Source organism: Oryzias latipes, chromosome 22, assembly GCF_053564925.1.
Source record: "Oryzias latipes strain Hd-rR chromosome 22, Olatipes_Hd-rR_3.1".
Lineage (NCBI taxonomy): Eukaryota > Metazoa > Chordata > Actinopteri > Beloniformes > Adrianichthyidae > Oryzias > Oryzias latipes.
The window spans coordinates 17,648,899-17,662,090 of NC_136258.1; the positions used below are offsets into that span (position 1 = coordinate 17,648,899).

The 13,192-nt window shown below is 42.4% G+C and overlaps 1 protein-coding gene across 1 annotated transcript; it reads right to left on the reverse strand.

The window, feature by feature from the left end:
* On the reverse strand, positions 1-10,778 carry peli2 (pellino E3 ubiquitin protein ligase family member 2). The gene is made up of 6 exons (XM_023951733.2): positions 10,444-10,778; positions 6,485-6,614; positions 4,355-4,456; positions 3,067-3,264; positions 2,776-2,964; positions 1-2,688 (listed from the first exon to the last, which is right to left on the reverse strand). Exons 1-6 carry the CDS (start codon positions 10,518-10,520, stop codon positions 2,110-2,112), a joined length of 1,275 nt encoding a protein of 424 aa, XP_023807501.1. The 5' UTR covers positions 10,521-10,778; the 3' UTR covers positions 1-2,109.
* Positions 10,779-13,192: the final 2,414 nt, after the last annotated feature.

A 13,192-nucleotide genomic window follows, 5' to 3' on the forward strand; every position in this document is an offset into this window, starting at 1 on the left:
TTTAAAAAATATTTTATTCTCTGCAGAGGAGGCAATGAGGGGAATCAGTGTGTTCTATGGCTTGCGCAGAGTTCCTGTTAAAAAAAACAAAAAGAAATTCACAGAACAAGCCCTTGGGTGAACTGTGAGCCCCACCCATGTTTACCGAGGAGGAATGTTTGAGGCAGCTACTCCGCAGCTGATACACAACACAATCTTAGGCAACGGGCAGTTCAAGTTACTAAAAAAGGAATGTTACTGTACAGTTTGAGGCTTAGAACAGGGCCGTGCATAGATTCAAATCTGCAGAAATCGAGCGATTCTTTAGTGGGTTGAGAGAACTCTGCTGCTGACATTTGGAAGAATGTGGAGAATGTTTCAGAGGAAGTTCTGAAACAAAATCGAATCAAAGTCCAGGAGCCCTTAGTCGAGTTCAGCAACACCTGAATGGATTCTATTTCTATTCTGACTGCAACGGAAACACTAGCCTCAATTTATGTTAATGCTCTATTGCTTCAGATAGACTAGTTAAAGGAAGATAAGACACACACGGGCGCAGTCTGCTTAACCATTTTCAGAGTCGTCCCAGATTCATTTTCCCAGCCACTCTGCTCTGGACAACTTGACTCATCTACACACAATAGGACTTTCTAAATTTGGCATGGAGCGGGATAATATCATTGTTCCCACTGAGCTGCAGACAGAAGAGTGTCTAATGTAATCCAAAGCTGTCAACATTCCATCACAGCAGCCGTTTGGGTTTGGACTGCTTACAGGAACGCTTGGGAGATGTGTGGAGGGGGTAGTTTCCTTCTCATATTTGGTGAAATCTCTGAGAGCGAGTCTGACGGCGAACGAGCCCGCAGATTAGGCCCAGCGTGGGGTAAAGCTAACCGTACAGAATGCATACAGTACAGGTTTAAGAAGCAGGGGGGGGCAATCCGCCCCACTGCGATATTTAACTGTGAGCAGCCTTTACCTATATGGAAGTGATCAGAGCTCCGTCTATGAGGAAGTCAGTGTATTCTCATTACATTCACTGTGACGCCCTGCACACTTTTCTAATCCATCCATTAGCTTTCTGGGTGGTGGGTGCGATCGTAGAAAAAGAGATAAAGTCAGATGGTGGAGGAGGGAGGGGGGGCAACTTCAGGGTAACTCACACAACCCAGCCAACACAAACACACAATCTCACTCACACACCCTATATATATATATATATATATATATGAAAGGAAAAAAATATATTAACATTTGTTTTATAAAACAGCACAATGGGCCTCAATTTAGTAAAATACAATTTATGTCAGAATCTATCAGGGCTGGTAAATCTGTGTCTTTGTATGCAAAACGATCTCTTTCATTACTGTTGGCAAAATATCTTTTCTCATCTAGGAAAAATAATCTTATACTTCAATGGGATTTGAGGCACTGGATTAAATCTCTGTACAAACAAAATCTGTGCTCCCTCACTCAAAGTTTGTTCAGTAAATAAAAGCAATCTCCAGAGAGCTGGAATTTGGATGCGATTAGGAGTTGACAGCTAAAAGGGCCTGATGGGGAGTGTTAAAAAATAAGAAAAGCTTAAGCCATCATACCCAGAGTTTCTCCTGGCTTTTTTCTCAGCCAGCAGTCCAGCTGTCTGGCTCTGTGAAAACTCCGTCTTAGGCCCACGAGAAACCGAATCGTAGATTTTCTCGTCTTTTCCTCCCCAACAGGCCCGTCTACACCTGCAACTGTGCTAAATCGTTCAGTCTGGTTCGTGAGCGATCACCCATCTCCGGGCCAATTGCTACAGCAGGCTAACGGAAAGCGAGCAGGATGTAGTTTAACCGGCCCACCGCCGTGGCGTTGTTCGAAGCAGATGGTTGGCGGGAGGGCTGAAGCATCATTTCATTCTTAGAGTCAGGCATTTGTGGTAAAAAGTGTGCTCCACGTCTCTGTGTATCACAGCAAAAAGAGCCCCACTTCTCATAAAAAAAGCTTCTGACAGTCTGAAATGGTTTTCTGTCACAGGTCAGAACACGCACACGTCTGGCTTTTACGCACAAAAGACAGCATTAAGAAGTCTGAGGAGTTTCACAGCATGTTGGTTTTCCTGATTCCTCTTCTCCGTCCGGCAGCACTGGCTCAGTCCACGGGGCCCTGAAAGATGAGCTTGGAGCAGCCCTGGTTGAGGCTGAGCTGGGTGGCACAGAAAGGGCAGGCGGCGTGGAAGGCATGCGTGCCGTGAGGCAGAGGGATCTCCGACCAGTACTTTACCGACTTCTCCGAGCACACGTGTCCGCAAGGCACAAAGGCGTGTGTGGGTGCACCGGTATCCACGTAGAAGGCGGGCTCACATCCCAGCCACAGCGGCACGTATGGTCCCACCATTCTGCACATGGGACACTCCCGCTGAGGGCCGGGCCCCTGCTCCGAACGGTGGCCCCAGTTGTGATAGCCGTGCACGTGGCCGCAGGCCAAGTAAACCCAAGGCTGCTTGTCCTCGTGGGATGACAGGGCACGGCTGCGCTGCATGCTGGGGAAGGCGAGGGTGTTGAGACCTACGGGGCACTGGGGCCGGGCCGCGTTGATCTCCTGCCTGAGAGCCTCCAGGTGTTTTTGGGTGGGAGTGTGGAAGAGGCCCTCTGCCGTGCGCCACAGCAACGTGGCTCCGCAAAGATCCACCAGGGAGCCGTCCTGCAGAATGTTGCTCTCATTCTCCACCTGCAGGACGAAGCAGCAGAAAGATGTTTGTTTTTTTATTCAATTAGGTAAAAGATGTAGTCATTATCAGACACTAAAGAAACACACCAGTTTTCCAGGAGTCTGTGCGGAGCGGGTTTCTCTCAACGTGTACACATCTCCACAAACAGAGATCTCCCTCCAAACTCCAGGTTTGGACTCTTCCACGAACCCCCCTTTAGGATGCATTACTAGCACCCCATTGGTTGTTAGACCGTCCATGTGGCCATCAGGGTTTTTCCATTTTGCAGCTTTTTCCTGAAGTTAAAAGAAGAAAAGTGGTGAGCTCCACTTCTTAAACAAAACTCCACGTCTGAGCTGAAGCAGTGAGATCCCTGCGGTTCTAAAACGGGTTCTTACGCCGAGGAAAATGTTCTTGGAAGAGTCGAAGCCGGCTGCGTAGATGCGAGCAGTGTAGGGGGGGTTACGCTCACAGAAAACCCGACAGGCGAAGCGGGAGATGGTGCTTTGAGTGATGGGGGTTTCTTCTCCCTCCTGGCTTCCTGCTATTGTGTCAGTGACCACAAAATCTATGGGACTCTCAGTGGAACGTCCAATCTGCCAAAACAAAGAAAACAATCCGCATCAAACACGGTACAACTGATGATATATCTATGTTTATTATGAAAGACTGCAAGTCATTGATTATTTTTCTGGCTTGAATTAGAACCGGAAATCAACATTTGTACAAGACAAAATAAACTAATTTCCACAATTGACACGTCATAATTAGCAGCATGTTGGTACATTGTTCCCTCGTTTATCGCTGATCAAAAAGAACCAGATGGGTGAAATCCTCGAAGTCGGAGTCCAGGCGTTTTAAGGCTGAAAAACTCCTCACTACGCACTCTATGAACTTTTTTTTAGACAGACATTAACATTTTCACGCTTTTCTCTCCTGTTTAAAGTCTCAAAGTCCAGGATTATAGAACGAAAACAAAGATCTGCTCACGATCAAGAATTTGTGTAAATAAGGCAAACTGAATACTTCCTGTGCAGGAGACACAGGATGGAAGAGATTGACAGCATGCAGAACACAGTACGCTGTAAAAAATATAAAAAATAAAAAAAAAGAATGCAAAATTGCACTGAAAATATCCGTGAAACAGTGAAAAGTGAACCACAATATGGCGAGGGATCGCTGCATGTTCAAACAACAGTTATGTAGTTGCCCACTGTTTTATTTATGACTTAAAGGTTTGACAACCCTGTTGGAAACCAGCTTTTCTAAAGGTTTCATGATATCTAAGTGAAATGTAAGCATTAGGGAGCCACTGGATTTTTGCTTGATCCTTTTTTAATAACAGCTTAATAAACCTGTACTTTCATCTATCAAAAAGCATCAAAACAACAAAAAAAGGATTTAGCAAAAAACAAATCATAGTGATCCAAGAACAGCCTAATTTAAAGAACACAAGACAATGTCAGCACTTCTGATGAGGAACAAACAAAAAAGCAGATATTTCCTCTTTCACTTCCTTTTTTTTTTTTACCAGCATGGTCCCAAAACACAAGATCCCCACAATACATGGCTGACTTCAAAGCATCATGTTGTCATCTGTTGGATAGAGCTGCACAGGGAACACGCACACATCTACTTTCTAACTACACATGCTGATCCCAGGAAGCAAACAGCAGCGGACTCTACCTGGAACATGTCTGTGTCTTTGTCATGGCTGTACTCCACCACCACCGTGTGGTTCCTGGACAGTGTGTAGGAGATGCTGTGTTGACCTTTGCTGTTCACGGCCTGAAATATGACAAACCGTTATAAACACAACATTAACCGTGAGCTTCAGCGTCACCTCCACAAATCAGCTGTACAGGGTTGGTTATTTATTTTTACTTTTCCATCCCATTAAGTGGTAGCATGATCCACTCTAAACATTAAACACAAATACATATTTTTCTCTGGGGTAAAACATCCTGAAGCAGGAGGGGGAGAGGCCTGTAAGGTCACACCCCTTCAGCGTGACACAACTTTGGCTTCCAGCTGCAGAGATGAGGTCACAGCACTGACAGGGGGAAGTGGCTTAAACCCCAGGGACAGATCTCATCAACACTTAACCACATGCCAACTCTTATCTGCAAATTTCCTTTTCCAAGCACCCCCCCCCTCCGATTCTTTGTCACGCGCAGGAAGCACAGCGAGAAAGTGGGTCAGCGGAGCCGCCGAGCGCTCTGCTGCGACATCAGAGACAGATGCGACCGTGTCATCCTCACATGGTGCCATGCATTCACTGTGGTGCAACTAAATGATGATGTTCCACCTGTTCACGGCTGAGATCAGCTTAATGACAATACAAACTGTAGTTATATAGTTACACATCTCTGATTGAGTCAAAAGATTCCAAATGAAAACAACTTCTAATTAAAGGCTGCGTCCTGTTATCTGTCAGGAACACTAGAAATGTGAGCTTTTCCTCTCAAATGCAGAGCATCCTCTGTTGATTCAGAGATTGCATCATAAAAAGACTGAGCTGTAGGAGTTTTTACACAGTTTTCAGTAAGTGCTTTTTGTTTTCTATACTTGAATTCACAACCTCTTAAAGACCCGTTGTTCCCAGTGGTCCTTTGATTGTGATTACGCTGCTTTCAGCCAAAATCTAAACACCTGTTGTTTTCTAGGAAATAGTTTCTGCAGAGTGGCAGTAGTTCATCAGAAATTCGCCGGACGGTGGAGCGGAGTAAGCCTGCCCCCACTTCACATGATGCATATGTTTACGCTCTGTCCTGCTAGCTCACCGCCTTTCACAACCCTAACATTACCGGCGCAACAAAAATGGCGAGCAACGATAGAACTATGCAGCTGTACAGGTTTGAGTCAGATGCCAGCTCAGAAGAGGAAAGCAAAGACGTACATGGATCTACGTGTTTACAAGTGGATGCATCAGAATTGGGTGGAGGAGGGAGCTTGTTGCTCACCAACCGTAGCACTTATGTCACTGCCACAGGCTTTTTTCATCTGCATTTTTTGTCTGCTCCTGATTCACAATGATTTGAATCAATAAATGCGCAAAAATGCGAATTTAATCTTAATTTTCTTTACATATGTCCTCCATTATGGGAAAATGCAACAAGAACATGTTAAAAACGTCAAAAACACGATTTTCTTTAGAGTGGGTCTTTAAGATTTCTGAGTAAGGATGTGACTAGAGTTGGAAAACTTCAAAAGTGTATGTATGCGTCATGAACCCAGGCCTGGTAACAAAGCTGCACATTGAAGGGGGAAGAACAGACTTTGTTATTGTTCAGACACCCTGTGAACAACACTAAGTATAACTCTGCTGTGCCACTTCTGGAACGCAACATACTGTTTAAACAAGCCGTTGATCAACAGCTGCAGCCCCAATAAAGCTGAAATCGGTGTTAAAATGCACATGCAGAGCCATAAAATACGGAATGCTGCATTTTTAGGCAGATTTTCTAGTCCAGAGAAGATCCATAAGGCCCAGACAGGAACTACAGTAAGTGAACTGGAAATGTCAACAGTGAGGTGCGCCAACAGTAACACAAAGAGCTCAAAATGTCAGGCTGGCTTCTAGAATCACCAAACGAGAGGGATTTTCCTGCTGCTGCAGATCCGACCGATCCCTGTTTACTGTATTTATAACCCTAATTTAAATCGACTTTACACATTCAAATCCTCCAGAGAGGCGTGTCCCCAATGCATATTTACCGGCCTTTAACTTTTTTTTTGTTAATAATATATATAAAAACACAAGCAAACAATTAAAGGCTGTGCATTATTTTTGTAAATTCGCCTTTTGTTGAGTACCTTGCTATCCTGGGGTGTGTTGAGGATGTGCACAGAGCTGGGCTTAACGCCGTTGGCTTTGGTCCTCTTCAATAGCGCAAATCTGCTTTTCCGTCTACCCCGATCTCCGTTGGGCAGGCAGCCATTGTACCTGTCACAGAGGAGGTTGGGATGAAGAGATTCTGTGAACTTTCTTTAATCCTGGATGAAAATACAGTTTTTGTCGCTGCAAAGAGATGTGTGTAATGAGATTTACGGGCAAAATTCTTGTAATCATATAACAAGCACACATGGAGATTTAGAAATATCTGTGTGTTTTGAAAAAAAAAAAAAGAGCTTTTCTGCGCATTACATCACAGGCAATCTAATACACCATGTTGGTAATCTAAGCGTCACCTTGGATGATGTGTGCGCTTACATAATGCACTCTGGTGCTACAGATTTCAGTCAGCTTACACTGCATTAGCTGCTCTTTTGCGCTGAGGCCCATACCAGTGATTTTACGATGCTGGTGACATTTGGGAACATGTCAGACTAAAATGCATTTAAATTTGGAGCAAAGACAAACAGCCAACGGAATACTATCATCGAAAACCTTTTTTCCCCTTCATATTCTGACCCCTTTTTAAACGGTTTAAGCCTTTTCCTTGTGTGAGCTATAAACTACCTCACTCAGGCTTCTCCTTGTGAATGGAAAAGCCCCTTCCGGTAAGACTGGCTCTCTTTCTGTCCACCGGCTGGTTCCTACAGCTGGGACACCCCAGGCTTTACCACCCTCCAACTCACAGACCTTCTGTCACAGCCAGAACGTCACCACAGAGTGCTAAAACACCACCAAGCGCAACAGAAATATTTCTACGAGAGCCTGGCCGTTGCATTCCAGTGCAGCTGGGAGCTGCGTCAATCGTTTGCAGAGTAATCTGAAAGCTCTCCTCTTTTGTTTCAACTAAACAAAAAACCAAGGCCTCCTCCTACTCCTCCGTACCTCCCTCCTAAGCTAGTCCACCTGTCCCATGTCTCCACATGGCTGGCCCGGCATGGAAACACATGGTCGCAGTCAGCACAATGCACAAAGCTGGCCTGTAAGACAGCCACCCACAGAGAGCCAGTGATTTGTTCTGCAAACAAACTACACCCAATCCACTGAAAAAGGCAGCACCAAAGTAACATTGTCTTCAATAATCCCAGATGATCCGAGCCCAGAAGTCATCAGGCTCTACTTGAGTTGTTCTTTCACAGCCGTGTCACAATCAGAACAGAGAATACACAGGAATCAGAGAAACGTCTACGTTTAGATAACACCCATCACAGCTTTTCTCCTGTGTAACATTGACGTTGCTCCTCAGGTGTTTTGTCTTATTTCTGTCATAACACTAAGAATCAATATTAATAGGATCAGAAACTGACTGTGTCAAATTAGCTAGAACAGGTTCTTTGAAAGCAGCGATCCAACTAATTGTGATCACTTTCCCTTTTTGACCCGTGCCAGACAGCCAGTGGCTTTACCTTCTGATGCTAAAGAGAAGGATTAAAGATTCTGGCATATCGCATATCCTCCAGGGTTGCAGTGAGGAGCCAACAGTAGCTCTTTCCTTTTACCATAAAATGATGGTCTAGTGTTCCCCAGAAAGAAAAGAAATGCCTTTTATAACTCAACGTAAATAAAAGAAGGACGTAACAAGATACCAGATCCTGAAAGAAATCATAAATCTCAGCAGAAATTGGTAAAACAACCTGTGGAGGTTTAAAAAAACAAATCTAAATTGTAAAAGACCTCCAGTACGAGAATGCAGAATGACTGCAAAAAAATCTGTAAGAGTTCTACAATGATGAATGAGATTTCTGACAAAAGCATCTCGACAATCAGTCTACACAAATGTACCAAACATAAATAGTTTTTTTTACACTTCCTCTACCAAGCAGTTCTTTATGGCAAACTACAGAAAGTTTCATCAATAGGGCTACTCAGCGAGCTACAATGAACAGAGGAAGCTGAGTAAAGGCAAAGACTGTGTCTTCATCAATCCGCCCTTTCATTTCCAAGATACCCGTGCAGCTCCCCCGCACCGTTCCCTGCGTTTCGCTGACTAGCACCAACCCTGGCCAGCAGAAATCACAGTTGGAGGATGGGGTGGGGTGTGCAAGCATGCTCGTAATAAGAGCCACCATGGTCCCAGAAACAAGTCAGAGAGAGCCCAAGCTCAAACAAGCTTTGTCCCATGCTGACTGCTATCTTGCCTAAAATCAGTTTTATCAATGGGAAGTGACGTCACGGCAGCAATTGTGCACCCATCACATCCAATGCACATTTGTGTCCGGAGAGAGGGCCAAAGTTGTTCTTTGAATGCACAGAATTCACAGCTTGGGGTGATAAACAATTAAATCCCTGCTCATCAATCTGGCAAGAAAATAAATAGACAAAAAGCTAATCCCATTATCTGTATGATTGATTCATGAAAATATATGCTAAATAACTCTAGCAGTTTCTGTGATGTTAAACTCTGCTTTAAATCAATTTTACGTCTGATTTAAAATTAAATGGAACAGAAATTGCAACAAAAAAATCAATATTTTTAGCTAAAGTGTTGAGCTGTATGTCAATTAAAATTATGTGAAAATGTGAAAAAAAAATCAGGATCAACAATCTAATACAAAAAAAGTCTGACAAAACAATAAAAAATCTTCTTTATTTTTATTAGGAATAACACTAGATAAAATTCAATCTCTGATGGTAAACACTCATAATTTTTAGTATTACTTATTTTCTAAGACTGAAATGTTATATTATGTATGCATGTATATATTATGTGAAATGTTATAGTTTTACATGTATTTAAACAGCATTTAAAGATGGATCTAAAATCCTTTTCTGTCAAGTCAATAAATGTTGGGACTTCTTAAAAAAGCCTTTTCATTCATTCATCACATTTACCTGATTTAACTTTTTGTTTGAGTCTTTACTTCTTATGTTGAAACCATTGACTTAATGGCATTAAATCATCAGCCATAAAAACCTAAATGAAAGTTATATTCTCTGTGAACGCACTTCCTTGACTTTGATCTTTTGTCCCAATGCCCTACTTTCAACCCTCTATTTTTCTACTCTAAGTTAATTTTTCACTCCAAGCTTGGACTGAGGAGTGTGTCTAATGTTACACACTGATTGGGTTGTTGTGTACTCATGCCATGGCGAAAACCATAATTCCAGTACAGAGATTGCAAAATACTTTAATAATATGTCTCATCTTTGACAATTTTGGTATCAGACCATTTGTTTGGTTAGTATAAAATCACCAAACTCTAAATTGGGTTTAAACAGAGGATGTATTCATGAACTGAAGAATGCAAAGATAAAATATGGACCAATTTGCAAATCACGGAGTATTAACAAACAATAACCAAACTTAAGTGATCCCAGGAGGAAAAGGGAAGAAACCTACGGAGTGGGGGTGGGGACAAAAGCAGCTTCCGAATTCCTGAAACCCCATGAACCCAACTTCAAGACAGGGAGGAGCGCCTCAAAGCTGCTCGGCTTAAGTTCAGGACACTTTTATTTCTGTGCATAAAGAGAGTGCTCCCAGTTTATTTTTAGGGTTCGAATTTGGGCAGTGCCCTTTTCTTCTCCTTTTTTTCAAATCATTATTATTTTTATCCCGCTGTCTGACACAGAGTTCTCAATAACTGTAAAAAACGAACGTGTAGTCGTTCTGAGCCTGCGCACATGATGTCTACTTTGAAGAACGTGAGCCCGTAGAATTTGACGGTATCTTTCGTTATAAACTTAAAGTGACGCAAAACATCGCAATCTCTGTGTACTGACTAATATTAGCTCGTTGCTAAGTGAGTCTGGGTTAATGTTGACCTTAATATTCTTCTTAATACAAAAAATGAAAACGCTCGCTCAGTCTGTTTGTCTCTTTTCAGCGTCCATGATGATGCAAAAAATGTGACAAAAGAATAAAATCCCGTGTCGTACTTACCCCAGTACCACCAGTTCTCCGTATTTCACCGGGTCTTTGGACGGGGCGCAGTGCTCTTCTTGGCTTGACGAAAACATGAGGCTTCACTGTTTTGCGTTAGCTACACAGTAGTAACAGCAGCAACTCTCATGCACATATACCAGAATTCCACCTTAAAAAGACGTCATGTTCTCGTTTCACTTCACATTCGGGGCAGCGTTCATGTCCGCGTCCAAACAAGTCCGCCTCTCAAAATATCGGCTCTCAAACTTCCTCAGCGGAATATAGGAAACGTAACTTAGTTGGCGCTTGAATCCGATCTCCAGCAGATACAAAAACAGCGAGGAGAAGGGCCGGAATGTACCATTCACTTGTTCTTCACTTATTGTAGGGGGGGTTTCTCAGACATTCTTACTTGTATCCAGCGTTTCTGATGAACTGCTAATGTTTCCACGTGTATGATCATGTTACATAAATCCCAAAAAAATATTTAATTCTTAATTTTCTTATGATCTAACTATTTCAATCAGACAAAGACTTTGGTAGTTATTTTCTATCACCTGCGACTGTGAATAGATCGAAAGTTCTGTTATGTAAACAAAGAGTACAATCTGTGAATTCTTAAAGTGATAACCCTTATGACTCGCCTCTTTTTGAATGTGTGTGGATTTTTACACTGTACCGTCCTCGTTGACTCACTAATTTTTAGGTTTCTGTAATATTTTTGAGGCATCACACAAGCGAACGAACTGTTTTCGTTTAAGTCAAGCCTATTTCAACAGTGGGAAAATGATCCTTCTGGTATTTTTCTTGAGTGCAAAGAATAGGAAATCAGATTTACTCATTTCAGTTACCCCCCTTGAGCTCTTTAAAGGCTTTATTTGATCAGGGCTTTTCTGAACTCTGATAATGTGGAACTGATTATGCAAGTTAAGGGTATTTCTGTTTATTTGTGTGCTTTAAAATGTTATTCTCGCGTTACTTTTATTGATCATGACTGTTCCACACTGTTTTTTTTCACATGGATTTACTGGATCTACAACAATAAATGCATACTCGTGCAATAAACAACCACTAACTGGCTGTATAGTTGGAATTTCCAGCTCAGTATAATAGCGCAGTGGCTTTGCAATGATCTTAATTACATCTTACAACAAGGACTCACAGACACGCTCATTTGAGTGCATCTATAAGGAAGTCAAGACCTTCTCTGCATCCAAGGATGCCACTTCAAATATGCTCAGTTCTTCTTACGGCTTTCTGGTGAATGTGCCAGTTCTCCTCTTTTGTCCGGCTGTGTCAGCAACACTTAACAGCCTTTGTCTTGTTTCTCAAGAACCACCATAACTGCCCTAAATCCCCTCAGTCCCCGCCCAGTCTTTGTAATTACAGCCTTTGGTTTGAGCTGGTGTTTTTTTTTTGTTTGTTTTTTTCAAAGTCCCATACTACCTCCTACAAAATCAATAGGTAGTAGTGACCATGGGACCAAAAGAGAAACATTCTTCTATAATAAGAATTGTAAAGTACATACATTATACTTTGTAATGACACTTGGTTCTGCATAATTTAAGCTGCAATTTTAACCTATTCTTACAATTGCCTTTAGTAATAATACAAAATAGTTGCATGATTATGTAGTCATGTTTTGCTTTAATCTAGTGAGTATTACTATTTTTTTTGAATAACTCCGTTGTTTTGATTGGTTTTTTTAACACATCAAATTCACAAAAATACAGTAGAAGCAGGGGGGTGGGTGGGGATCAAAGGCTCTGCAGCACATACCAAATTGATGGAGAGCAGATGCAGGGAGTGGGCTGCTTTGCTGAAGTTGTGCTGGCGTTGCGCCCGTCAGATCTATGTTTAGTAGGAGGAGTCGAATGTTAGGCAAGAAGCATGCAGAGCAGAGGCCTCCTGCAGCAGGAAAACATTGCACAACAAAGAGCTTGTAAGCATTGAGAACTTCCTAACTGATCTTTGTCAGAGTTTACTCACAAACGTTTGACTTCATTTGGGAACCTTTTTTTTTGTGAACTTCCCAACAAGGTGTCAGGGTTTTCCCAAGAACTGAGGATTCTTTATCATTTCTGAGATGACTGCAAACTTACACTCCAGTAAGGGCTCCTTAACTAAGAAGAAGTTTGGAAGCATTTACTTTCCCTGATTGCAACAGGAGGATCAACCAAACTGAAGATAGCGTTACTGCAGGATGTGTCGAGAGCTTTCCACGAAGGAAAAAAAAAGCCAGATACCCAATCAGCTGACTGGAACATGACAGTGTAGGAGTATGTAAGGAATGTGCTGATTCCACATCACTTGTGCTCTGACCTGACACCCCCTCCCACTTAGCCAGCACAACAGTGTTGTTGTTATAAAAGCCTTTTAACATGCAGGAGTGCAACAGCTTTCTGCGCGGATAAAGTCAACTTGGATTCACTTGCAGAGAAGCGAAAATGACAATTCTGGATGTGCTGAAAGATTCAAATAAATATTTTTCTGTTTCCTCCCCATATTTTCAGATTCTACCACGTGGAATTGGATGTTTGCTCTCAATGTAAAACAATTTGTGAGATGTTTCAGGATTGCTACACTTTTCTCATAGACTGAAGCATTTTATTCACTTCCTTATCTTTCTAGTGCTGTTCCAAAAATATGATGAAATCAGGCATTTTGGGTCCTTTTGTAGCATTGCATCATAATTAGAAACTGCACAGCTCAAATGTTCTGTGGCATCCGAGACTGCAACAGGAAGGAAGGAGCTGAAGGAGGCCCA